Source organism: Fusarium redolens (assembly GCF_020744475.1).
Source record: "Fusarium redolens strain MPI-CAGE-AT-0023 chromosome Unknown BKA55scaffold_16, whole genome shotgun sequence".
Lineage (NCBI taxonomy): Eukaryota > Fungi > Ascomycota > Sordariomycetes > Hypocreales > Nectriaceae > Fusarium > Fusarium redolens.
Genome location: NW_025763679.1, coordinates 204,553 through 230,966, shown reverse-complemented (window position 1 = coordinate 230,966; position 26,414 = coordinate 204,553). Strand labels below are relative to the sequence as shown.

At 48.3% G+C, this 26,414-nt stretch overlaps 9 protein-coding genes and 2 non-coding genes across 11 annotated transcripts; 6 read left to right on the top strand and 5 right to left on the bottom strand.

The window, feature by feature from the left end:
• Window positions 1-4,047: 4,047 nt before the first annotated feature.
• BKA55DRAFT_543426 (uncharacterized protein) lies at window positions 4,048-5,566 on the top strand (the record flags this gene model as incomplete). Its single annotated transcript, XM_046190595.1, has 3 exons — window positions 4,048-4,089; window positions 4,161-4,809; window positions 4,902-5,566. The coding sequence occupies 3 exons, from the start codon at window positions 4,048-4,050 to the stop codon at window positions 5,564-5,566; spliced, it is 1,356 nt and encodes a 451-aa protein (XP_046044912.1).
• Window positions 5,567-6,468: 902 nt separating this feature from the next.
• On the top strand, window positions 6,469-8,700 carry BKA55DRAFT_520977 (P-loop containing nucleoside triphosphate hydrolase protein; the record flags this gene model as incomplete). Its single annotated transcript, XM_046188473.1, has 2 exons — window positions 6,469-8,376; window positions 8,425-8,700. The coding sequence occupies 2 exons, from the start codon at window positions 6,469-6,471 to the stop codon at window positions 8,698-8,700; spliced, it is 2,184 nt and encodes a 727-aa protein (XP_046044911.1).
• Window positions 8,701-9,385: 685 nt separating this feature from the next.
• On the top strand, window positions 9,386-9,493 carry BKA55DRAFT_t262. Its single transcript has one exon. It is a non-coding gene; the product is annotated as a tRNA-Trp (tRNA).
• Window positions 9,494-9,579: 86 nt separating this feature from the next.
• Window positions 9,580-10,845, bottom strand: BKA55DRAFT_666570 (uncharacterized protein; the record flags this gene model as incomplete). The annotated part of the gene is made up of 3 exons (XM_046197786.1): window positions 9,580-10,123; window positions 10,174-10,506; window positions 10,624-10,845. 3 exons carry the CDS (start codon window positions 10,843-10,845, stop codon window positions 9,677-9,679), a joined length of 1,002 nt encoding a protein of 333 aa, XP_046044910.1. The 3' UTR covers window positions 9,580-9,676.
• A 361-nt stretch (window positions 10,846-11,206) lies between these two features.
• On the bottom strand, window positions 11,207-13,312 carry BKA55DRAFT_578547 (uncharacterized protein). Its single transcript, XM_046193726.1, has one exon. It carries the CDS (start codon window positions 13,256-13,258, stop codon window positions 11,393-11,395), a length of 1,866 nt encoding a protein of 621 aa, XP_046044909.1. The 5' UTR covers window positions 13,259-13,312; the 3' UTR covers window positions 11,207-11,392.
• A 539-nt stretch (window positions 13,313-13,851) lies between these two features.
• On the top strand, window positions 13,852-15,644 carry BKA55DRAFT_543422 (ADP-ribosylation factor family-domain-containing protein; the record flags this gene model as incomplete). The annotated part of the gene is made up of 6 exons (XM_046190594.1): window positions 13,852-14,322; window positions 14,372-14,446; window positions 14,492-14,694; window positions 14,837-14,889; window positions 15,032-15,218; window positions 15,269-15,644. 6 exons carry the CDS (start codon window positions 13,852-13,854, stop codon window positions 15,642-15,644), a joined length of 1,365 nt encoding a protein of 454 aa, XP_046044908.1.
• Window positions 15,645-15,870: 226 nt separating this feature from the next.
• Window positions 15,871-17,084, bottom strand: BKA55DRAFT_597313 (uncharacterized protein; the record flags this gene model as incomplete). Its single annotated transcript, XM_046196060.1, has 2 exons — window positions 15,871-16,462; window positions 16,513-17,084. 2 exons carry the CDS (start codon window positions 17,082-17,084, stop codon window positions 15,871-15,873), a joined length of 1,164 nt encoding a protein of 387 aa, XP_046044907.1.
• A 970-nt stretch (window positions 17,085-18,054) lies between these two features.
• BKA55DRAFT_t243 lies at window positions 18,055-18,144 on the bottom strand. The gene has a single exon. It is a non-coding gene; the product is annotated as a tRNA-Ala (tRNA).
• A 3,005-nt stretch (window positions 18,145-21,149) lies between these two features.
• On the top strand, window positions 21,150-23,120 carry BKA55DRAFT_578536 (regulator of G protein signaling domain-containing protein). The gene is made up of 3 exons (XM_046193725.1): window positions 21,150-21,335; window positions 21,415-22,710; window positions 22,760-23,120. Exons 1-3 carry the CDS (start codon window positions 21,201-21,203, stop codon window positions 22,826-22,828), a joined length of 1,500 nt encoding a protein of 499 aa, XP_046044906.1. The 5' UTR covers window positions 21,150-21,200; the 3' UTR covers window positions 22,829-23,120.
• Window positions 23,121-23,335: 215 nt separating this feature from the next.
• Window positions 23,336-25,176, top strand: BKA55DRAFT_597311 (uncharacterized protein; the record flags this gene model as incomplete). Its single annotated transcript, XM_046196059.1, has 2 exons — window positions 23,336-23,403; window positions 23,439-25,176. The coding sequence occupies 2 exons, from the start codon at window positions 23,336-23,338 to the stop codon at window positions 25,174-25,176; spliced, it is 1,806 nt and encodes a 601-aa protein (XP_046044905.1).
• An 8-nt stretch (window positions 25,177-25,184) lies between these two features.
• Window positions 25,185-26,398, bottom strand: BKA55DRAFT_578531 (histidine phosphatase superfamily). Its single transcript, XM_046193724.1, has 2 exons — window positions 25,909-26,398; window positions 25,185-25,855 (listed from the first exon to the last, which is right to left on the bottom strand). Exons 1-2 carry the CDS (start codon window positions 26,227-26,229, stop codon window positions 25,271-25,273), a joined length of 906 nt encoding a protein of 301 aa, XP_046044904.1. The 5' UTR covers window positions 26,230-26,398; the 3' UTR covers window positions 25,185-25,270.
• Between the last annotated feature and the right edge of the window lie 16 nt (window positions 26,399-26,414).

Sequence of the window (26,414 nt, the reverse complement as noted above, 5' to 3'; positions counted from 1 at the left end):
CGTAACAAAACGTCTAAGATTAAGCATGTTTCTTGATCAACGCTTTGTTTTGGCGAGCGTATTTGGAAGTGAGATGATGGTCTGGTAGTTGAAGTTTGAGCGAACCCAGAAATTCACATTGAGCTATTGGTTTGTCCTGACAGACCGAAGTAATATTCAAGCTTTACTACAAGACGCATTTGTTGTTAATCGGAAAACTCCGTCTTGTACCAAAGGATTCGAAGCCGAAAGAATGATAGGCGACGGTACCTTCGCTACTGGGTCGCAAACTGTGACAGCGACAGACGTAAATGGAAATGCCCGAGCCAGGGCGAAGCCAACAACGGCGACTCATGCCGAGCAAAATAAAGAGATTGAAACTGGAGATTCATTAATCACGCGAGTCCCTCAATGGTCTTTGCAAGGCTGTCCAACGTCATCGATGCAACCTTACCAGTTCAGCTCCGCATCGAAAAGGAAGCGATCCACAGGGGTAAGCGAGGCGCCAAGAAACATTGTTGAGACGGAAAAGGGAATCCGACGAGAGGTGGCTTGGAACGGCACGGGCCGATATTATAACAGGGCGATGAACCTTCAATGTAACGAGGATTCGATCCTTCTGAACCGTTTCAGTTACATGTCCACTCTGTGGAACTAGCAAGATTAGGTTGGCCATAGCGTCTTGTCACCAGCGGATGGTCTACGGGTCGTGGAACTTTAGGTCAGATGTAAGACTGAGTTAGTGTCCAGGTTATATACCTATCTGTTGTGTCTCTACAGTCTGTCGTGTAGGCCTAGCCCGACATAGTCACCCTGAGTTCTTTCATTCGTTATACACCAACTTAGTCATTCTTTTTTACTTTGAGGCCTAGACAATCACTCGTTATGCGTCTGGCCGGTCTTGTTGTGGCTCTCGCCGCTTTGGCGGAGGCTCAACTCCCAGAGACTCCTGGAGCCATTGGTGAATCCACCACCACGACTCTTCACCCTCTTCCCTTTGAGACTACTACATCTGAGATTCCTGTGCTTGATAAGACAACTTCTGCAGATGCTGCACTTCCCGAGACCGGTACAGGTGTTCAGGTTCCTGATTCTGCATTTACTTCCACCGGTGTCTTGCCCGAGCTCCCTGATTCCAAGAGCACCGACGTTGCGGTTGAAGGTACTACTACTGCCAATGGCGAGGCACCTCTCGACCAGGCAACTTCAGTTGAAGTCCCTATTGAACAGCAAACGACTGGGACGGAGCAGCCCCCTGGTCCTGAGACGACAATCCAACAGCCTCCAGCTATTGGCACTACAACGTCCCAGGCGCCTCCCGTGGCAGAGACCACCACTCAGCAGCCGCCTGCTCTTGATACCGCCACGACTGATCAGATACCCGGTGTTGAGACCACTACCCAACAACCCCCAGTAGTTGACACTACAACGCAACAGCCTCCTGCACCTCAATCAACTACTGAGCAACCCCCTGCTGTTGACACAACCACTACACAGCAAGGTCCTCTCCCTGAGATAACCACTCAGCAGCCTCCTCAGGATTCCACAACTGAGCAACTGGCACCTCAGGATACCACTTCTCAGCCCCTTGGTGAGGAGACCACCAGTACCCAGGCACCCGTCGTGGAGACCACCTCCTCAGAACAGCCTGTTGATGAGATGCCATCGACTACCGAGAAGCCTGAGGACCCCAAACCTACTACTACCAAGCAGGAGGATGCTGAACCTACTAGCAAGGACGAAGGGTCTGATCCCAAGTCCGAAGATGCAGACAATGAGGACCCCAAGACCAAGGATGAGGCTGACCCTGAGCCTACCACCAAGAAGGACGAGGCTCCTGTTACGGTCCCTCCTGCTGCTGTCACAGCTGAGCCTCAGGAGACCATCTCTGGCGTCACTGAGAACACTCTGCACAGCACCAAGGACAGCGATGGCAATGACGTCGTTGTCCCTGTTCTATTTGGCCCTTCATGCTTGATTTTCTGTGAGCATGCTGGTAAGGACAATGGTCCTGGCGGCATCGTTCTTTGGGGTATTGGTAAGTTCACTGACTTCTTCCATCAAAATTCCATACTGATATGAGATTAGGACCCGCGCCCGGAAGCTACGTCCTCCCTCCTCTCCCTGGTATCACTCCTGCTCCTTCAGCCGTCGTCATCAACGGAGGTGTGCCAACTCCCGTCGGAACTCAAACACCTCAGGATCCTGATGATGATGACGATGACGATGACGATGACGATGACAAGAGCACTGTTGAGGAAGAGACCAAGACCGAGGCAAAGACTACCGAAGCCAAGTCTACGGCCGAGTCTTCAGCAACATATACTACTGAGGCTAGCACCACTGAGCTACCTCAGCTAACGATGGGCATTGAGACTGTCGTCGTAAACGTTGATGCTACTCCTACCACCGGAGCTACTTCCAGTGAAGCTTCGACGGAGGCCACCAGCACTGAAGCATCTACCCAGACTACCGAGCTTCCTCAACTGACGATGGGCGTGGATACGGTAGTCGTAGACGTCGATGCGACTCCGACGACTGGAGGAACTACTGAGACTTCTGCTGCTACTTCTACTGAGACCACCGAGGCTACTACTCAGACAACCAAGCTTCCTCAGCTAAGCATGGGAGTCGATACAGTCGTTGTGGATGTCGATGCTACCCCTACTACAGGAGGCACGACTGAAACCTCCGCTGAGTCTGCCACCACTGAAGAGTCTAGTACTGGGGCTTCCGAGACCACAAAGACCCTGGATACCACTACCGCCGAGACAACCTCAGCCGAGGCCACGACTGCTGAATCTACCGAGCAGTCAACAACAATAGGACCCACATCTACTGAGACCTCTGTTCAGTCTACTACTTTCGCTACTACCACGACCACAGAAGGCCCTGAGCGCGAGTATCCTTGCATCATTCACGCCAATCCCGGCATTGATCCTTACTGCGCCTGTGAGACTACAGTCAGCGGCAAGGGCTACTATATCTCCACTGATTTGATCTCGTCGTCTTGTGCCGACTACACGACTTTCCCTTCCTCTATTCCCACCGATGCTCCTGAGCCTAAGGTCACCGAGAAGCCCGATCCCGAGCCTTTCGTCAAGACAGATGATGGCACAGTCGTCTCTTACCCCGACCGCACAGTGATGGTTGGAAACTATCCTGGTGGAAAGTATACTTACACGCAGGGTATCGGAGACGCCGTTACGCTTGAGACGCCTTTGCCCACGCAGACTGATGCGAACAACAAGGGTTCAAGTCAATGCGGCAGCATCGATGATGCATGTGACCGTGCCTTGAAGGATGGTTTCGATGATGAGACAGTTTACAATGACTACGTCTCGCGATATGCTAGAATCAAGAGTGGTATGGTCATGCTCGCGACTTTTGGTCAAGCTGGTTGCACAGCCCAGTTCAAATGCGATGACTATGGTCTTGGAATGAAGGGCAAGGATATCAAGGATGCGTAAGTCAACCCTCGTATGATAGATGATGAGTTTGTGCTAACTATTCAGCAGTGTCCAGCACATGAAGGATAACGATGGAGTGAGCAAATGTGGAACAGCGTACCTATCCAACAGTTGTCAGATCACGCTGAACTACTGCACTAACTGTCACCATGATGGTTAATTAGCTAGAACTCTGAGACCGTGTAATTTCAGTAGACTTTTAAGTTATATAGGAATATAGATTTATTTTTGGAATATTGATACAGATCTGATGCTGGGTTGGACAACTCACGAACCTGACGCTTCAGCGTGTTGATTGTCGCAAAAAAACAATTAAACTCTATCCCTGAACGCGCATGTTTCATTTTCACGTGCTATACACCGCAATAATACACCAATGAGCAGCTGTTTCTAGCTTCCGAGTACTCTGTGGCTTGTCCAGGAATCGGGTTTCTTTTTTCCAGTTCCAGTGGGGTAAGGTAGTTATTTGTCCCGTCGTCGTGCATCCCGAAATACCTAACCTTCAAATATCTTCAATTGAACAATAGTTGTTTTAAATTAGGCCGCCTTCATACCCACGTGCCACAATGCGTTCTGACTATGATATCTCTAACACATCATGTACGGGGCCGAGACGGCTGCTGAAATGACTTTTATCGGGGTGAGCCGAAGCCCTGCCTTGAACCCCTGCTTCTTGATACTGTGATGCAAGGTCGGCCTCTTGCGTCCAAGTGCCCGTTGCTTCAGATGCCGAGCGAAATCCTGGCCAAGATCGTCCGCTTCGTCGCCGAGGACAAAAAAGCCTTGCAACAGCTTGCTCTCGTTAATTCTGACTGCTGTGGGCTTTCCCGTGCTTGCCAATTCTCCGAGTTCACATTCAACTACAGTCGGAACAAGATTAGGCCTCTGCTCGAACTCGTCAAAGACATGGCTGCTGGTCGCACTGGTCCCGGTATCAGGGACTGCATACGGGAATTTACCTTCAAACCCGACCCATACCAGGCTCGCGCTATTCACAACGATGTCTTGCGGATATTCCGAGGCGATCCATACGGTGATAATGAGTACCAAGGAGCTACTCGAATCAAAGAAGAAGCTGCAGCGATCTTCGATCAAATCCAACGTGCTGTGGTCCTAAATTTTAAAGCCATGCGCAACCTCGAGACCTTGGTTTGGTCTTGCATTTTCCCAGTAGAGAAAGACACTTTCTCGCTCTTTGCCTCCTCCACAGCCCATAACCTTATTATCAACAGAGCCATCATCGCTGAGGAGTTCTCTCTTGGGCCTCCTCTGACCCCGCTGTCCTGGCCTTTGCGATCTCTCTCTCTGATGAGCGTTAGGTTAGCAGGCTCCTGGGACCAAGAGAACGATATTCTTCGAGGTGGGGAACAACGGCGACCTAATCCCTCCAACGACTTCTTCAGAACTCTTTTCCAGCTTTGCTCCCCGACTCTTGAATCACTGCACTGAGAGACATGGAATCCCAGAGCTTGGAAGCCTCTCTCTCTCTTGGAACCGATTCGAAGTCCTTCCCTAAACTACGACAGCTCCGAATCAAGCCCGGTCCGGACGCAATAGATGAAGCAAGGATGGCTTCTTTCCTCTCTGCGCCACTCAAGTCTCTCCAGTTGCATCATTCTGCTGTTCGGGACTTTGGGGATCACATCCGTTCTCATGCCGAAGAGCCATACCGGGATCTTGAGGAGCTTGTCGTTGGTTCTGATGTTAATTCGCAGCTTATCACAAAATTAATTCACAAGAATAATAACCTGAAAAAGCTTTGGGTCACTCAAGGTTATTATATGTCGGGTCGTGATAATTATTTCGATCGAGCCTTAATCCCTGGCCTTGGAAAGGGTCAATTCAATAACCTTCGCTCCTTATATATTCAATGGGGAGGTCAAAATAAGGATTCCGGCCGCGAAAACGACCATTTTGACATTATGCCGGAGCGTCTAGCCGCCATCTGCGACTTTACGTTTCTGGAGCAATTAGGTCTCTGTTGCGCTGAGGGGATACCCGAGTTCACATCATACGAGGACTACACAGAAGACACCTTTCCCATCTGGCTCATCGACCATGAAAACCTGCAAGCTCATCTACAAAATCTCAAGAACCTCAAATTGCTGGTCATTTGAGGAGCCCTGTCTCAGGGTTGAATTTCTTACGAAGCCCATCGTGAATATTGACCAATAGAGGGTTTATCCGGGAACTCATGGTCGCCGGGATATATATGCAATTTGTTGATGTTAGAAAAAGGTTGGTCAAGGAAGCCTGACGTGGAGAACAAAGTCGACCGCGAAGAGCAATAGAAACTAACTGAAGAGAGGGTTGCTGAAGCTACTTCGGGTGACTGAGACATGGCCCTGGTCTGGCCAAGGCAGCTTGCGAGCTGCATAGCCCCCTCACACTAGCACTGGGGAAGTCGCCATAAATAATCATTTATTGGTTGGAATTAGACCTTTTTAAGCAAGGTAAAATTTGCAGATCCATCAAAAGGCACAAGGATGCAGATGCGCAACCAACAGACCAGTAGCGTAAACGGGAGGTGGCCATCGCAGACGAAGGCTGATATATTAAAACAAATTTATTCAACAATTGGTACTGCGTGAAATCAGGATGAAAGGCATATAATAATGCAAATACGTAATTAACCTCGTCGCCGGATGATACATCTGGCAGACCTTTTGGCCCTTTTTGCACGATGCTGTTAGGCTGCCACGATTCGAATGTACCTTGTGTATCTTCATATGCGTGTTGGTTGCTGTTGTCACACGAAACCCTGTTCTTTGGCAGAACCAACAGAAACATGCCCCTGTATTCTCTGAAACCTTCCAGTGGTGTGATTGCTGCAGATAATAAATTAGATTGCTGTTGAAGCGCGCGTTAACGTCCCCCTTTTTAAAATTTAAGCCTAGGACTTTCGTGCAGGCTCAGTACATAAAGGAGGGTTAGGTGAGTCTCAGGTTTCCAATGGATTGAATGAACAATATTTCTTACTATCTGCGTACATAACAATTGATCTTTTATGACATTTACAATGGATGTTTCTCTGGACGCCAACATTCTCGACCAGCTCAATACTACTGAGACTAAAGCCCTACACGATATAAGCGATAGTCTGAGTGCTTGCGGCGTCGGTCGTATCGTCAACCTTCCGCAAATCATTGTTGTTGGCGATCAGTCAGCTGGCAAATCATCCGTTCTTGAGGCTATATCCCATGTTCGCTTTCCCGTTCAAGGAAATCTCTGCACAAGATTTGCAACGGAGTTGATTTTCAGGCGCGCTAATGAGACTCGAATCGATGTCAGCGTCAGATTTGCAGACAGATCGAAACCAGCAAAGAAATTTCAGAGAACTGGGTTTCGCGAGGATGATTTGGGCGACATCATCACGGAAGCCAAGGAGTGCATGGGCTTTAGCAAGGCTGGGATGGAGTTTTCCAAGGACGTGCTCCGTCTCGAAATTGAAGGGCCAAAGATGTACCCACTGAGTCTCGTTGACCTTCCAGGATTCTTTCAAGTGGACACCGAAAACCAGTCATTCAGTGGTAAAGAAACGGTCGACCAACTTGTTGAGAGCTACATGCGTCAGAAGAATAGCATTATTCTAGTGGTTATCACTGCGAATAATAACCTTGCCAACCATTTAGCCCTCCAGAAAGCTAAGAGCATCGATCCGGAACGACGACGAACCATTGGTGTCATCACCAAGCCTGATCTGACTCGTCCTGGTTTTGATGCTGAAAAGGAATACATCAAGCTGGCCAAGAATCAGGAGGCTGCGCATAAGCTACAGCTTGGGTGGCACGTCCTGCGCAACAGGGCTGAAGATGAGGACAGCTTGGAAGGTCGAGATCAAATCGAAGATGCATTCTTCCAGAAGGGTGCTTGGGCAAGCATTCCCTCCGAAAACCGCGGCATCGCGAGTTTGCGAAAGAAGCTCAGTCATGTGCTGTACAGTCACATTCGCAACAGTCTGCCTGGAGTTATCAAAGATATCGAAACGACGCTCAGAGAGCGACAAGAAGAACTTGATCGCCTTGGAAAATCTCGATCCACCCAAGAGGACCTCAGATCCTTCCTCCTCGGCATTGCCAGTGACTTTCAACGCCTTGCCAGAGATGGCATATATGGCCGATACAATGACGAATTCTTCGGTGGTTTACAAGATGATCACCGGAAGTTACGGGCACAACTGCGGAACTTCAGCCGAGCTTTTGACCATATCCTTCAGACTAAAGGGTCGACAAAGGTCATCATCTCGGACGATGACAGTGATTCAGATGTTGACGACATTCCTGGGTACCTGGAAGAGTTTCTCAAACGCTATCCTTATAACCCTCCTCAGCCAAAGAAAATCACTACAGTGAAGCTCGGTGAGCAACTTGAAAAACAGGCCGCTGCCAACCAAGGGCTGGAATTTTCAGGAACGCCGAATAAGGATCTTGCGATGCAGCTCTTCAAACAACAGGCAGCACCATGGAGAGGCATTGCTGAGTCGCATGTCAAGCTTGTGACAACCGTTGCAAAGGCTTTTGTGGATCAGGTCTTTGAGTATGTTGTTGGATCTCCGCGGACGAATCGAACAACAGAGGCAATCCTGTCAACCTGCGTCGACCCATTCTTCGATGAAAAGGAAAAGGTGCTTCAGGAGAAGATCAACGAGCTGCTGAGACCTTATGTTCAGGGTTATGCACTTCCCCTTGACTTGGAGTTCTATGGAATGCTGTCGCAAACCTCAAACAAAAAGCTGGAGAGACAAATCTCTGCTGTTCTACAGGAGAAGTATCCGCACTTATACGAGAATACCACAGCGAAGACAGGCGAGATGAGTAAAAAACTTGACTCTAAAACAATTGCTCAAGACATAGATGAGGAAGATGGCCTCGAAGACAGTGAGTTTGGAATCAACAAAGTCATAGACATGATGTTGGCATATTATACAGTAAGATAACCCCATAGCCTCATAATGGCTGGATACTGACTTTTGAAGATGTCTCTGCGCACTTTCACCGACAATGTCATTAACTTGGCGATTGAAAGTTGCCTTGTGTATGATATACCAGATATCCTCACACCCACAAAGGTAGATCGAATGAGTAAGGAAAGGCTTGAGGAGCTGGCCGGAGAATCGGACGATACATCGTCTCGAAGAAAGAGCCTGCAAGAGGAGGTCGAGATCCTGAGAGAGGGTTTGGCTCAATGCCGGCGATATAAGCCAAGAGCAGTAACACGTGAGTCACACGGCTCAGAACCTGTATCGATATGATACTAACTGACAAGCGCTGCCTTCCACGACAAATCCGTCTCTAGGCGGGGTTCCAGTTACATCTACCATGGCTCCCGCGGTGACCGGCAAGAAGGGGAGCCCACCAACCGTGATCAACGCTCCTAAAGCTCAATTCAATGGCTGGACGCCGATTCCCAATACGCCCAAGGCTGAGAATCCCTTCAAAAAGTTCTTGACTACTCCAGAGAAACCATCAAGTCCAGCGCCATCAGCGGCAAAACCTGCCTCGACCTTCGGAAGCGGCTCTGGGCTCTTTGGCTCGGGAGTCGCAACTTCGAAGCAGCCAAGCCCCTTCCAGTTCAACAGTTTCGGTGACAACAAGAAGTAATTTTTTCAGCAGCTTTGGTTGTATTTCATTCTTGATACTTGTAGCTAAACTGTGCATTGAGAGAAGGAAGGCAGGAGTGCGGGAGCGTTGAGCAGAGGCTATAACGTTAGATAATAGTACAGCGCGATATTCAAGCCTTAGTTCAGTGATAATGTTTTGTTACTTCGAAGTCAAATGACATTTTGTATCATACATTTCTCAACTTGACAGACGTTGAGCGTGTGAAGCCAGCCTTTCTTCCACGAAGCTCGGCATTTCCCGGCAAACAAGGCAAACTCACCTCGCAAGCTCTAGGCCCCATACAAAGTGAGAATATGACGATTTTGCTCAACCAATGGGGCGCTGGCGCAACTGGTAGCGCGTCAGATTCCAGTTAGTTTCAAGGGGTCCCTTGAAAAGATACTTGATTCCTGAAGGTTATCCGTTCGAGTCGGGTGTGCCTCATGCTTTTTGTCTTCGTTTCTAAAAACAATCTCATGTTCGCGGAAGGGTTGTGACTTTTTGCAGTGTTGCTTGTTCACCTCGATGCGCGATTTTCTCCCAACACAGAGATTAATTCATGAACAACCCTCTGGTAATAGCTACTATAAAGAAAAAGGGCTTTTAATTGATAAACATCTTCATCTTCTATATTCCCTGGTATCTCCGCGCTTCGTTTGACCATAGCGGCGATGAGGGAGTAATCTTGGTCAGCCCCTCTTTAGCTGCAGCAATCTCGTCTTCATCCACTGGCTTCCCCTCCAAGCGATCATGCATCGCATTTATAAGGAACAAGTTATCTTTGACCTCGGGCCAGTCAATAGAGTCAAGAACACACGTCTTCCTCTTTGTGGAGCTGACTTTATGCTCAAATTTGTCACGATAGATATTGTAGTGCGTCATTGCCTCCCAAGGATCCCAGCGCCAACGGTTCTGCGATGTCGCTAGGATAGGGAAAGGATGGGCCGAGACTGTATCATGACCGTCACTGTCGTCAATAAGAAAGTGAATCATTTGTTCGAATTGCTGGTCTGTTGGAGGATATATCGTTCGTGGTCCCTTTCTGCGGCATCCATGGAAGTATATTTGTCGACTCTGCATGTTTCATTAACAGCAAGTTGCTTTAAACTGAGGGTATTTCTTACCGCGGTGCCATCTTCACCTCTGTCGAACACAACGACGCTACCAAATGTTCTGGCTTCAACCCAGTATCCTACACTATCTGCAGCCCCGTTTGGATATTGATCAACTGCAATGTAAGGTCCATGCGAAAAAGCCGTTGGGTCTCGGAATGAGTCCCATTTCGTCATATCTCGCGGAGAATCTCTCCAAGCATCGTAGATTTTATGTCTTTGGGTAACATCGTCGAGCTGAAAGATCTCAACCGCGAACTTATGGCAGCTAACTGCAAGGAGCTCCAGAAGCCTCAAATAAAATTCTTTAGACTGAGGTGACGTTTTCCTGAATGCTTCAAGCAACTTGGAGCATGTCAGCTGCAATATCCACAGAGGTGATCGAGCGTTACCTACCGCAGCCTCAAACAAGAGAGATGAGATATCAAATTTTGATCGAAATTCACAGACTCTTTCCTAAACGCCCTCCGAAAGTTCCTCGTGTTCAAGTGCAGGATGCCCGTCTTGCGGAAACTGGAAATCCAAATATGAGGCTTTCAATGGTAAGCCATCAACCACTTCTGCATATATTTGCTCTGCTACATCAGTCTCCAATGTGCGTCGCAGAGCACGCTCGAATGCACTGTAATGTTCGATGTCTAAGTCTTTCGGGCTGCTAACCCCACCTTGATTTCGAGACAGCATAGCAGCTGTTGTAAAAAAAGAAGCAAGAGTATAAACCAAGTTGGAAAAGAAACCACCGAATATTGATGTTGGGGTGAATCTTTTCGGTGTTATGCAACTTGGGAGCTTATAATCACCACATAGAACATGGAACTTAGAAATGGTGAAGACTGACAAATCTATTCTGCTTCAATGTGCGACCTAGCAGCCTAGTGGCTGCACGTGAAAATAGCGGAGATCCAATAATGTTTCTCAAACTCTTTCAGCGAGGCAAGTCGTGAGCGGCCGGTATCACTGCATAAATTGTCACCTCAGGACCTCAATCTCGTTCCTTTCGGGATGTCAAATGCGACCTCAGCTACGGGTGGATTATTATAAATATGGGAGAGACCCCGGATCAATTTTGTTTTGCACCAGAGTGCGGTAATGTCATTACTAAAAGTCTCTTTGTTTGCCTGACTTCTATCCATGTACCATCCAATCCTCTTATAAAATTCCCTTTGGAGGTCTTGCAGATTCTGGTTCGATCACCCGGTGATGCTTTACTAAGCGTATTCTTAATCTCCGTCTACTTCTTCTTCTTGGGCTTCGTCTTATCCACAACATCCACCCACTTCGCATCAATGCCCTTCCTCGCCAAAATCTCCTTGGCGAGAATCTTCCTCTGATCACCCTGAACAACAACCTCCATCAATCCAGGTTTCGCACCAGCAACTTGGCCTACACTCGCAGAACCCGCGCACTTCTTCTGTAATTCCGGTGCAAGGACCTGAGGGTCGATGAAGAAGGGCTCCAGGTTGGAAATCTTGGTGACGACCTTTGTACCTGTTCGTTTCTCGATTGTTATCAAGATCCGAGGTGGTGAGCCGGATTTTGGCTTTTGGTCGGGTGAGGGAGCGCCTTGGGAGATGATGTGGAAGGGTTGGCAGAGATGAGTATCCTCGATCACTCGCTTTTGGAGGGTACTTCGGGGGATGCGTCCTGCGGCGAGAAAGCTGACGTCTTCGTCGGATGGTTTGTTGCCCAGGATGTCATTGGCGAGGAATGGGTCGAGTTTGACGCTGGAGTTCCCTTGGCCGCCTAGTTCAGGATGTTGGTCGATGTATGACTTGATAGCTGCTGAGATCTCCTGCGCGGTGTAGAAATCGGTCTTGGAGGGCACAAGAGTCGGTACGAGTTTTGAAGATACGCGGTAGACCATCTGGATGTTGACCTTCTGCCCCGCAGATGAGCCCGTTCCTGTGGCTTGCCCGGCATCTGACGCTGAAGCATCTCCACTGGTAGTCTTCAGGGTCGGCAATCGATAAGGCCGGAAGCCCAACACCTGCCGATCATCAAAGTCAATGTCCAAAATGACGGTTTCTCCACCATTTCTGTCTTTAGACTTTACGATCTGCTCTTTGTCGAGATGCTTGATGAACTTTTTGGCGTTCTTCCATGACGTCTTCTTGATGTTGTAGTACTTTGGGTTCTGGTATCGGAGGTTGGGCTGGACCATGTTTGCGATGATGAAAGAGGGCTGGAGAGGGAACGGCAGGCCAAAATGTGGCGGGCTGCCAGATTCTTTGGCTTTGTGGACTGCGAAGAGGAAGGCTTGATGGAACGCATCGTCGATTTCTTTTGTCGTCGGTTCGTGCTCCTCGTCTGCCTCATCACCTTCTTGGACCTCGTTGGCTTGAGATTCTTGGTCAGCTGGCGCTGACTCTGTTGATTGAGCCTCTTCTTCCAGAGACATTTTGTTAGCTTGGGTAGCCAGCCCTGCTGCAAGTCCTTCCCAACCTTCCAAGTTCGAAGGCGGGTCAATTCCTCCACTGCCAAGTTGCTTCCAACTCCAGCACTCATCACCAACCCAGTGAAGAGCCTTGATAGCCGCACCCTTCTGCCCCCGCACATCATCTGGCAGGTTTCGCACATCTATTTGACATGTCCCAACCCAAACAGGCACTGTGTCATTTTGCATCCCCGCGACAGCCACAACAGCGCCAGTGCTCGCTCGTGTATCCCAGCTGGTGCCTCTGGCTTTTACCAGCCCAGGAACCATCAAGTCGGCGCCATGCTTCAACTTCTCCTCAACCACAAAATCGGGCGTATGCAGAAGTGGGATGAGGTTAGGGTTACGCCACAAAGTGTACACGGTTGGTATTAAGCGGGGGTTCTTTCCAGTCTGAAACCAGAGGACTCTCTCATCTTGATCCGGATGTGCGCCTATGTACACCGTTCCTTGTTCCGTTGGTGTGATGAAACGAGCTGATGAAGTTGACTCTGGTAGAAGTGAGTTGCGCAATATCGTCTGTGATTGTGTCCCTGATGACGCATCGTCGCTGGACTCTGGGATAGAGACTTGATAGTCGCGGATGATTTGATCGGCGAGCTTTCGCCGATCTGAGGAGCGCAAAGGCGCCAGATTTCTGATGTCGGGTTTTCGTTTGAACATGATGACGAGATGTGGCTCGGTCTCGGAAAGTGGTGATTGTTGGAGTAAGTTCGTGGTTGGTTGTCGAGGTGAGTATTTTAGTAGAGCGGGGCAGAGGATAAAATCGCTGAGTAATCATAAGCTTTCGTCATATCCAATCACCCCGCCACCAAATGTGAATGAAGCCTTCATGAGTCACCCACTGAAATGATTCACTTCGACTCATGTTACACAACTTTATGCAGCCTGTTGCCTACCTTAGCTTTTGCGAATACTCAAATGATTTCTCGTTTTTGAACTTGTGTCATTTTGACTACATTTATTGGGTTTGGCATTAGATATTCACCCATCACGGCCAGTCATTGTCTTTTCTGACTACTCTCCTTGTTTGAATCGAGATAATGCCGCTTCCAGACAAAATCCAAAGGCCGATCATGAAGCGTCTCGCAGAGGTTAACCTTTTATCGACTTTGGGTGGTCGCTGTTTAAAAGCTACGTGTTCGATATCAGCACTCCCTGGCCAGTTCCTCTAGGCAGCCATTTGAGAACTCATATAAGCCTCTTGCATCGTGAGTCATATTCGGGCAAACTCAACCCGTTTATTTGCTACAATCATGCCAAGCCCAATTACCTACGTTCGTGATTTTCTCGCCTCATTTGGTTTCATGAGACCATCCTCAGGCATGCCAATCACAAGTTTATTCAGTACCCTTCCAGGCCACCACCGCATCCTCATCAGCGGGCTTGACGAGGCTGGCAAGTCCACTCTCTTACGCTCCCATTTGGCTACCAGTGAGAAAGATATATCAATCGTCGTAGGGACTATTGCGCATCAGGTTGAAGTTTATAGATGTGGCAACGTCACTTTCCATACCATTGATCTCGGTGGATGCAGGCCTGAGCCATACTGGAGGATGGAAAGATCATTCATCAAGCATTGCGATGCACTTGTATGGGTCGACGACTCGGCGGATCACGATCGCCTCATCGAAGCAAGAGAGGAGCTTTTTCGAGCTATACGCCACCAAGACGGATTGCGCAAGGACATTCCTGTGTTGATTCTAGCCAACAAGCAAGATAATAGCGTATGTGGCTTGACCTTCCAACTGAAATCTATACTGAGACGGTTCACAGAATGCTCGCACAGCAGAGCAGATAAAAGGGGTTTATGTCGACCATCCCTCTTCCCCTTTAGTAAATACACCACATGTGAGTGACTTATAGGGTCAGTGCTGCACACTAACGATACTGCAGGCAGTGTTTGGGTCGAGTATCAAGACTGGCGAAGGGTTGTTCGAGGCTTTCAGATGGCTCAGCGAGACTGTTGAGAGCAGGATGAAATATGACACTGGCATCAATGAAAAGGTTCCACTATATGACAAGGAAGAAGAAGCGAATAGAATCATTATGGAAGGACTACAGCCAACCAACAAGGAGGAGATCAGTGAAAAGACAGGGTAACAGGCCCATTGACTTTGAAGGCTTTCATTATTGGCTTATGTGAGGAAACTTTGAACCTTTGACTCCACAACGTTAAGCAGACCTCACTTGGGTCCATTAAACCTTTTCTGTTCAAGACGTAATTTAAACTTTTAACAGATTCCTATATCTCCATGAAGCCTTCAGCGATCTCCCAACTGCCATAGAGGTCCGTAGGTTTTAGATTGTTTCCAAAATTTCTCCTTTCGACAATTGCTCGGCAACGCGGAAACGTTCCAAATCATATTTTGTTTCACGTCATGAGGCTCTTCTATCTCGCGTATGCGCTATTCGCTTTGATATCCCACGCTACAGCTAAACCTGTTCCCCCAGTCCCTAAAAACAAACCGAAATGGTACCCGATGTTCCAAAATAATCTTGTACCATATCCACAGCTGTGGTGGCACGAAGATAATCCATGGAAAGCCGTCAGCAGGGGCGCAGAGATTATATACCATGAGGACGAACATGACCGCAGGCTGCTAGTCGGACCTTACACAGCGTACCTATCCTCAAGTATCATTCGTTGCATAAAAGCTAACAATCTTGAAGTGAATTCTTTCTATTTGAAGCTGGTCTCAGACCGACTATCCATATCAACCAGGTCAATTTGACAGCCGACACGCCGTACTTTATAGCCGGCTACTGGCGGCTTGACATGGGAACAATTCTCCCACAGTTTTATTGTACAATGCGTTTCATATTTCCTGGTGGAAATTACTCAGTTTGGGTCTTTCAGAAGTCCCAGGATCATAAAAGGTTGCAGGAGTTTATCGTGAATATTCCGGGATTGACAAAAGACAGTCATGAGCTGGAAATGATGTTATGGTGCAACAAAGTATTTACAAATGAGACCAAGGTCTTGGTCAAATTTAACGGGCTCCATATTGGGGAGGGTCAGATGGATGGACCAGCCTTGATTCCGTGACACCGAAGATACTACGGAATTGTTGATGACTTTTGTCAGCAAAATCCTTGACTCAATTAAAAATAATCAGACTATACAGTCAAAAATTGCAGCACGTGATAGGGTCTTTTATTTCGTTTAAGTTTAGAGAAGGATGTAGCTTTCCAGTCAATTGTAACTTGTCCCAAATCTCAAAAAAGGACAGACTGTTTGATGTTTCTATACTCCTATAATTCAACGCGCTATTCTACAGGCCGGTCTTCTTCAAGTCTATAACACTCAGGCTAACCTGGTTGGTGCTGCTAGGAGGCAACCAGCCACCTCCAATAATAGCCAAGAAGTTATCATTCTCCTTGAACACCATAAGTCCACGAGTATACGCATTAGGCTGAGGCGTAGCAAACTCGACCCAAGAGTTCTCAGCACCAAGGTTCTTGTTGACGAAGATCTGAGACTGGCTTCCAGCACTGACAATGATACTTCCGTTGGCTCCTCCAACTGAACTCCAGACAACAGTAGGTGAGCTGACGGGGCGAGTGCCCTTGTTGCTAACAAGGGCGTATTCCTTGGCAGCAAGGATGTTAAGAGGGTTGGAGGTAAGACGGTAGAAGATTCTGCAGCCTTGAGTACCGCAAGTCTCGTATACAAAGATGTATTGGCCGTTGGGGAGGAGGGTGATTCCTGGCATACCGGGACGAGCGTTGTAGTTGCTGTCGGCGACATCGTTGACGAGGGAAGACCAGCTGACGAGATCGGTAGTGGTCTGGTGAGAAAGCTTCTGGCCGTGCTTGGGATCACGCTGATCGGCGTAGTAGCAAACGAGCTTGTCCTGGTAGACCCTATTTTCAAGTTAGTGATGATGGTTTGGGTTTGTGGAAGGAGGTCGTACATCATATGAGGCTCCCATACTGGTGTGAGGCCGTTGTTAGGACGAGCTTCACCGCCTGAGGCGATGCTGCTAGCGAATTTCCATGTCTTACCACCATCAGTGCTGGCATAGACATCAATCTTGGTCTTGCTCAGATCTGTAGGAATGCTGTTTCCTGTGCATAGGATGGTTCCCTTGGGATACTTTCCGATCGCCCTGGGAAGCTCATAAAGATCTGGCTGATATCGTAGTCCCCAATTGTTAACTGTATCCTGAACCTTTCCGATCTGAGTCCACTTTACACCACCATCTGTAGAACGGTAGATGGGGAAGTAAACCAGCGGAGGCTCCGGGGAGTAGTTCTCCCAAGTTGCAAGCAGAGAACCGTCTGAGAGCTGGATGGAGCGGGCGTAGAGAACGCGAGGGTCTGTCCAGCCAGCGTTGGAAGGAGGAGAAAAGATTACATTGTTGGAGAATGTTGAAGTAGGGACAGCACGCTTGGCGGGTGTAGGAGGCTCTTGGTTTGCAGTAGGAGCAGCGAGGACTGCAGAGAGACTCAAGAGTCCTCCCCAAAGAAGAGATTGGAAGCGCATGATTGCAGTGAGATGCAGATAAGGATACTACTGTCTCTACTCTCATTCCTGGCGATCCTCAGCACTTCTTATAGCAATTCACATACTCACATTCCTGCCTCGGCAGCTTCCTCAGCTCGTCACCCATAGTCTTGGCGATCAACTTCGGGATATCTACCGACCATGCAGGCTGCGATGTCACGAAGTTTCTCTCCAGCGCCGGCATCTCAGTGGCGCGGTAAATCTTGCATGGTGTCATGACCTCCTATTCTGGGATAATAAGCCGTTGATCCCCCTGCTCGTCGCGGTTTGTGGGGTCCCCGCGTGAACATGTTTTTGTGTGGGGAAGAAATTGACGCGCTTTTGCTTGATTGGGTCGACGGAGAGGGTAGCTCCGAAAATGGCTTAGACCTTGGTTTGGGAGAGAGAAATACGGATTTTGAGGTGATCTTTTGCCTGTTTGTGACGTACCTTCAGGTATATCAAGTTTGCGGAATGATACCGTGGGAAAGGTGAAGTTATCTCATTGGGTTAGCCCCTGGCAGGCTTAATTGTAAGCTTAAAAACTTGATGCGCTCCAATGGCGAGGTTTTTCGTAACATCGTGAACTTGGCTCTTGTTTATCATCAACCTGGAGTGAAATGATGTCCTGGCATAGTGCCACCCGCAGCTAAGAGTATAAAATATTGTCCTTATTGCGTTAATGTATTTTTTTTAGAATTTAAACATTATAGACATCATCGGCTACTCAAATTCTTTTATGTAACTAAATGTTGAGATTTGTTGGTATTGAATATAAAAAGCAAACAACAAAACCATACTCACAACCACGACGCGTGCATAGTTTTCAGGCAAGACAACAGCTTCAAATAGAAAATCACTATTATCTTCAAAAAAAAAAAAAAAAAAAAAAAAAAAAAAAAAAGTCTATATTTACGGATTGGCAAAATGTAAAAAGAAGCGGATAACAGTGGGATTAAACCACATATTTTGGACGAACAGGGAATCGAACCCTGGACCACTCCCAGATTATTCGGATGAATTATGCTAAGGGAGTATTATACCACTAAACCATTCGCCCGCAACGACTTATGATTGGTTGCAAGTGGAACTGTAATTGTGCTCTATATTGTGGAGAAGCTTGCTAAGCACTTCGATGCAATGCATCGCTTAAGGTTACGTGACTTACCGAAGACGAACTGTTATGTTTGAGAAACTTGCACCTACAATCACTAAACCTCCATTGCCAGCTTGTTAAGTCCCAGGAGCTCATCTCCTGCATTGTATGGAAATGCCTGAAGATGCAACATGACTGCGATATCTCAACGTGGTCAAGCATGCATCAAGGCTCCCTCTGAGCTGGATGGCCTTCAAGCCACTTCAGTAAGGTCGGTCTAGCCATGAGCAGCACCGCGATCAAGGATTATGTCCCGGCTCAGACCCCAGCCCGCGTGAGATGCTGGTCGACATTCGTGTCCGTGAGCAAGCCGTCTTTTATGCAAAGACGCTGATGAGGCCAATAAGCGCAAATCATTCCCAATCTGCCCACATGCCGTCGATACTTAGCTCCTGTAGGCGTCTTATTAGCTGGGACTTGTCTCATTTTACCCATGTTGTGAAGAACTGATGTTAGGCCAACAGAGCAACATTCATCTTAAGCAATCATGGCATGCTGAGTCGCATGTCAACGGTTCCTTGTTTCAACGTATATAGAGTATGTAGCTTGTGTTAACTGAAATAATACTGTCATCTTTAGGAGCTGGCAGGTCGTGCGGCTTCCACGAATTATTTGTACTTCAGCGCACACTCTTCAACTTCCAGGTACTACCAGTATCAGTCTCAGAGTCGCAGAGGTTCCGAATATCGGCATCAATCCAGCCCCTGAACAGGAGCTAAATTGATCCCATTGACTACAGCTAACTATGTGTCAAGAAGGCAGATTGCAATAACAATTAGGTCTTTCCAGAGTAGCACAGGTCTGCTCGTCATGGCCTCACGCGCGAAACGTGTCGGCCACGTGGAAATTGGAACTAACAATTAGCTAGCTCAGCTATCCGGCCAGAGACTGTCAGGGGTTCATGAGTCAGTGCGTGCCAATAAGCAGTCTTATGAAGGTTCTAGCAACTGCCGATTTGTGACTTGTTTAGCTTGCATAATCAATGCAGATTATGAGTTGATGGCGGCGTTACGGTTTCGTATCTGGGCTGCTGTCTCATTGGTGGTGTATGTGCCAGGCTGGGGAATACGCGGTTGGCATCTACCCGGGACCTATGATAATGCAATTCATGCGATCAAAGAGATAACAGCCTGAGCCGCATTATGCATGGATTCATGGTGATCATGTATGATAAGATCGACCGTCGGCAATCGGGAATTTTAGGAGCCGCAATTACGCCCCTGGTTAGATAACAGGATCGAGTGAAACTATCGCGACATTCTGGGAGAATGCAAATGCCATTGCAAAAACCCAACGAGAGCCGCCACGGACTTTCGGGTTCCCACGTGGATGAATTCTCCTGAACAAGATTACCAGGGTATTTTCAGCCCTGAGCACAGACAAGCGGAACCTAAACCCACTGCATCTCATCTCCCGCCCATTGATCATTTGTGATAGTGACATTGTAGCGCTATTTGTCGCAAAACGGTGTATCGGGGTTGAGGCCGTTGTCCCGCCGTTCCAAACTAGTGAAGCGGATATCTGGGGCATACGCAGAGGATCGGCATGCATTTGATTCAGAGTACGAAGGACAATGAGAGCTAGTGCGAACAAAAGTGCAAAATGACCCGAGTTGTTGGTTTCTGGAACTAGTCGAAGGATCCATTGTCTGTGGACATTGTTGACTGAAGCTCAATAAGCATAAGCGAGACAAAATACAGAAGGGGAGAGATTGGCATGATGTGTTTAGGTGAAACCGTACCACGTCAAAAGTCAAGTCAAGGGTCTTTCTAGAAACAGTCGATTTCTCGGCATCAACAAGCTTTCATTCAATTCATGCATGTATCATGAAGAATCGGTCGAAGGGAGATCTCGGAATTCCCGCGAGCCATTCCCCCAGATGGACGAATCATCTTGACCCCCGTTGGCTCTTCAACCCAAGTGGAACCACTTTTTGGCGCCATGGAATCGTAATTTGCGTTATCTCGTTTAGCGTCCTCCTTGAGCCTCAAATGGTTCACTGAGTCGTTGGGTGAGGGGAACGAATCTCACGGCCGAGTCGGTTGGCGCCACAGTAGATCTGGTCCGTTGAGGTTCGGATCATGTCCATGTCCATTTCCATGGGGGCTTGATCATGTCACGCAGCGGAACCGCAGGCGCAATTTGCTTCAATGTCAGCCCAAGTGGGTGAGCGGAGCCGGCGGTGTCGCTTCATTGTTGCATGTCGATCGTCGGTGAAGATCACCAACAGACAAGTCAATTGACAAGGGCATTTCAGCTTACGAAAAGACAGCAAAGAAGCAAGTCCGATTTGCCGGGCGATTTGTTCCATATTTATCTTGATCGAAAGGGTAACCTTTCCCGTGTCTCGAGAATTTTCCTAGATTGATGGAGCTGTTTTAGGCTCCAAAAAATACATGATTGGTGGAAAACACGCTCCCAAGGCTCTAGACAGATGATGCTAGACTTGACTTGTCCTAGAAGCAAACCTTGTTCCTTCGGCGAAAGGGGTCATGGCCACAAAGGTTGGTCCTTGACAAAGCAGAATCGAAGCTCAAGCGGCTTATGCCTTACAGTAAACACAACAATAACATGCGAGGCTGGGTTACCTTGAGCTGAGTTATCAGGGCACACCAGAGGAGGAGTGCTTGGCGGGTGGTCACTGCTCCACGGACTAAAGGAAACGCCAGCCTCTGCTGTATCTTGCAGCAACATCGTATGCACGTGGATTAATCAACAGTCTAATCTCCATCTAGATCTAGTCAGTCGCGTGGCCGGCGGCTCGCCATGTGGTTCTCCGCTTTCCACGAGGAAAAGACTCTGCATCCGCTCGCTCAAAGAGGAATCGTTCGGCGGCCGCACGAGTAATGTAGGTCCCCTTTCCAATCCTTTATCATCTCCGGCTCCGCCATCGCATCGTCGCCCGGACCTGCTATAGTCGCTCGGCTGTGCTTGCTTTTTGCTTTTTCAGACCTGAAGTGATGCTTGACCTAGGAGGTTCTACTACTCTGCAGAGGCGGTCTTCTACGCAGGTATCCAACATGTCAAAGGGAACAATTACACAGTCGTCGTCGCGTTTGCTATGTGCGTCAAACGATGACCGACCGCAATCAAAGGTTGGTACTCGACTCCGGACATAATCGGCTATAACAACTTTTGCTTTTTTTGTTCAACACCACTAACAGCTTCAAACAGGACCTTCAAGATCTCTTTTCCGCCCTCCTCGCCAGTCTTCTCCCTCTCGTCCCTCATCGCGTCCGCTTCATCAAGATTGAACACACATTCCTCGCCGAAGATGCTATCCACAACCTCGGCAATCTCAAACTTACCCAGTCAAATCGTATGCCTGATCCTAGCAACCCATCGGGCACCGTCGTCTCCACCTCCACGACAACCTTCTCCATGAACAAGAACACAGCCCGAAATTTGTGTCAGCAATTCGTCGATGCTCGATATATCGAGTCTGCCGATGGAAAGCCTGATCAAGTATTCCAACAAAGAGGCGGAGTATGGAGACCAACGTCCAAGGGTATCATGATCTTTGACTGGTTCTGTCAATCGAATGGCCTTTACCAGGATCAACTGAGCGAGCTGCATTGCCTCATCACAGGACCCTTATTGCATCTGGAGCGAGATGTCAAGACAGATACGTGCCATGTCGATCGAGCCACCACTGAGGTTGTCTTCTGTCGATTGATCGGTGTTGACGGACGAGGCAAGAAGGGGCCTTACTCAGAGGGTGCAGCAGGTATCCGACTTCAGCCAGAACGCAAGGTAAATGGCAAGACATACCATGATACTTGCACTGGCCAAGTCATCGCTGAGTGGCTACGAGACAACACGACATGCGTCGATCTGCGAGAAGCCGTCAACCTAGCAACTCACTTCGTGCACTACAACCTCATCGAGTCAGTTACAACAGACATGGCCTACATGAATCAATTCGCCCCCTGCAAACTCTTCCAACCTACCCCCATCGCCATCTATCAACTCTCCCAACGCGGTCAAGACCTTGTTGAGACTAGCTCATCGAGTCGCTGCTCATCACAAGGCAAGACAGACTCATCATCAGCAAAGGGCGGTGTCAACGAGAGCAATCGACACAAGCTTGAGAAAATCCTCCTCGACCCTACGCTGCGATTGTTGTTCCGTGAGAACCTTCGAGAGACTTATTGTGAAGAGAGTCTCGCATTCTACGAGCAGGCTGACGAGATCATTCGGGACTCTAAGGCCATGCTTGAGACGATGCTAAAGGATAAGAAGGGCGATGACGCGGCGAACGAGCTTCTTTCTCAAGCGCATGTTGTTTTCAACACCTTTCTCGCACCTGGGTCACCGCGAGAGGTCAACGTTAACCATAAGATCCGATCAAGTCTTGCTCAACGAATGACCAAGGCTCAGGCTCTTGATGCCACGGTAGCAGATACCTTGAAAGAGGTGACATCGCTATTGGAGACTGCACAGGATGCCGTCTTCAAACTCATGGCCACTGTAAGTTATTCCCATAACAGCTCTCCAACATCATACTAACAGATTCCAGGACTCTGTGCCCAAGTTTCTCAACAACCCAGCAGCCGAAAGCCGACTTGTTCAGGCTGGCGTGCGATGATACCCTCAAAACTTTTCGGAGATGGATGTTCGATATAATACAGCGAGCGAGCAAAGCTACACCAACCACATTACCATTATTCTAATGTTTTTATTTCCTTTGTCGCATAGCAATTGTACGATGGCCGGAAATGATTCCCCCCATAGATTAAGATAGACGGAGGTTTTAGGCAGAGCTGACTGTATGTCATACTGCCGGGGACTGTTGAAGGGCTGTGTTACTTGGCATAACGCATACTACATAAATTTAGATAAGGCTGTGAGCATCAATGCAAGATTTTTGAGCCCCTCCATTTTCAATACCTTTCGTGAGATCATCTGAATCGCCTTCGAAATGAGCCATCGCAAAGTCGTTTGTCGCCTTATATAAAGAGTCATCATAGAGCTGGGAGCTCTATTGTGTCTTCGGATCAGATTGAGTTTCTGTCGCCTCACGAATCTTTTAGAAACAGCAAGCCTCAGACCCCAGACTTCACTGGAGGGGTAGCGCAAACAGAACAGTAAATTCATGTCTTCCACGACAGACGGAAATTTCGCGCAAAAATGGAGCACATACACTCTACAACCGTGGAACTTGTGTCTCCTGACCGTTCTTGGTACTGCGTTGCAAGCGGCCATCATCGCTTCTATCTAAGCCTCGATGGACAAGAACCTACCAACCAATCTCTCATGCTCCGATATGGTACAATAATCGCCTTTTGCGCTAAAGCAAGCCTGCGAACTGCTGTCGCTATGGCATTTCAGCAACGTGCATGGCTAATCGCCCGCCACAAGATGGCGCGTTTCGAAACAGTCGATGCCATTCTCACAGCCAATGACGACATATTTTTCCTCTTGACATGGTCCTCCATCAAGAACTCTAAGATCCGAACCCTGCTAGCTCTTTATTGTTGGGTTACACCGTTGGTTGTAGTTCTCACAGCTGAGACACTGGCTGTCGTGGCCGGAGTCACGGAGGAGCTAGTATCGTGTCCATCTGTCCGAACGCTAAACTTTGACAATGAGGCCAACTATGACTGGAGTGAGAGACCAGTTATGGATGGTCGGGCACTCCGATCTGTGGCGCATTTTAATACTACTAGCAGGGAGACAAAGCCTCAAGACTTTAATTCGACGCATTTTGACTATTGGAATGCGGCGAGTACTATGTACACGTCTGTTGTGTCGAACAGGGCGGTCTTCATGCCTGAGCCTCTTGTGAGGGATGAGTCGGCTGCTGAGGTCTGCTCTGATGGCTGGAATTGCACTTATGTTGTTAACTTCCTCGCGCCAGGGTACAAATGTGAAGAGCTGGCTTCTGGCGTTGGGTCGAAGGTGAAGAAGCTTGGTGACGCTGAGGCGCCGTCCAATACTTCAATTTTTGCGCCAGAACTTAACTACACTTACATGTATATGGCCGCTAGAGAGAATTATACCACCTATAGTTGGCCACGGCCCAAGGATTTGGGCGTATTCAAGAATGAGCCCATCATTTGGGTTGGCTATGTCACCGTCAAAGACATGAACGAACAACAGCCGAAGAACAAGGAAGACAAAGGCTGGGATAAAGCTTATACACCTGCTATCTTTGGCTGTGACCATTATGAAATCAACTACACTGTCCTATTCGACTACGTGAGAGGTGCACAGTCATACAAGATTAAGAAACGTGAGTATGTCAGGAAGGTAGTCAACACAACGCTCATCTCAGAAAACACCTCCGGAAAGATGTCAAAGAAGAAGGCGATCCCAGAAAGTAACTGGGTTCATCCTCAAGACTTTAAAAAGTATCGCCGAACAGCTGCTTATCACGTTATCGGCAGTGGACTCCGACGATATCCCGGAGGAAGTGTCAACGCAGGAACCAACAGAACAACAACATATGTCCTCACATACTTAGGCGCCAAGATAAACCCCCTTCCAATCACGGATCTTCGTCAAGGTATTCAGAAGCTTTACGAGGACCTTTTAATGTCGTTCTTCGCTGAGCCATCCTTCATTGCGGTTTCTTGGGCTCCAAATGGCAAGCCATCGGGGACTGGGAAGGGAGACGCATCAACAGGCTATCCATGTCGGCGGCAGCGACAGACTACGCTATTCATTTACAAGCAGGTTCAGCTATTGTGTGTTTACGCGGCGAGTATCTTGTTATCAGTTATTGGTGTCTTGGTCGATATACAGGCATATCGTGAAGAAGGCGTGATGCTTGATATGAAGCCTTCCTCGATTATCGGTGACTCAAAGAATGGGACGTTGAGTGCACAAAGGGGTGATGCTAGGACGGGATATGGTCTCGTAGAAGGTGGGACTGAGACGAACCTCAGACCTCCTGGAATGGAAGGAAACATGACACAACAGCAGAGGCTATAGGCATCGGAAGGGGGGCTTACTTTATGATACACGACGTTGATGATAGGAAACAGGATGGACTCTTTGCTTATTGTCATATTTTCCCTTTTGGAGCTCATTTTGGTTTGACCTCCTCGCCTTTGACCAAGAATGCCACCATAGCGCCTTCGCCCATCCGAAACTCGGGCGCCCCAATGACTTCGAGGATAGTTGATATGGTGAATGAGTGAGTGGTCAAGGAAATACATGGTCCTGAATTATGCCTCCAAATATCCTCAAGTACTCCTTGTGTCCGGGAGACGTGTTCTGCATTCGACTCTGATTGATCAGCATGCCATAACACATCTTCCTCGGCGAAGCCAGATTCTAACTCATAGTCAGGATAAGAGGCTTGAATCCACTGTCTCGCCCTCCGCTTATCGCATGTATGATTGGTAAGTCGTTCTCGAAGATTCTCTTTCACTATAGGTCTGAACTCAGACCCTTTTTCTGCGATAATGTCTCTGAAAATCAGGCTCGTTGTCTTGAGACCTCGAGCAAGCGGGCTGGTATAGATAGTGTCTGGGACGGGGAAGCCTGTACGCTTGATGCCCTCGGCATATATCATCCCGAGGCTTTTAGCTTGCTCAACTCCTTTTTCAACAAGCTCGGCGTCAAGCCAAGTTCTATTTGCGTCCCCGGGTAGCTTTGACCAATGTTTCTGAGGAGTATCAGCTTGTTGCAGTCATGCCCGATACATTAGGAAAGGCATACCTTCCATTCTTCTGATCCAACCTCCTCCATCACATCGTTGTGAACACCGTGACCATGTCGCGCGACCAGCAATATTTTATGTGAGATACCCGGATCGCTCCGGCGGTTTAATTGTTCGACGTGGTCGGTAAGCCTAGCCCATTCGCGACGATCGAGCAGACCAAGGTTTGGCTGAGTGGTGAGCTTCGATCCAGGATATGAGTGAGAAATTACTGGATAGTCCACAAACCAACCAGGTTCAAAGCTGAACTGATATTGACAGACTGAATATGACATTGAGATAGATGACAAAAGTGGTGATAGCCAGAAACCTGGATGCATAGAAGGGGGTTGGCCGCAGGTGTATCAGAGGTCACCTTGCCAAGACAGACAGGCAAATGCAGTGATACCAAACTTAATAAAGCAACATGGAAAGTCAAGGCTATAAGACTCATGACTCCATAGTGGCATGGCTGACCTCGTGAGGCAGTGAGACGGAGGCCCCTCATTCGGCAGCCAATGATGCA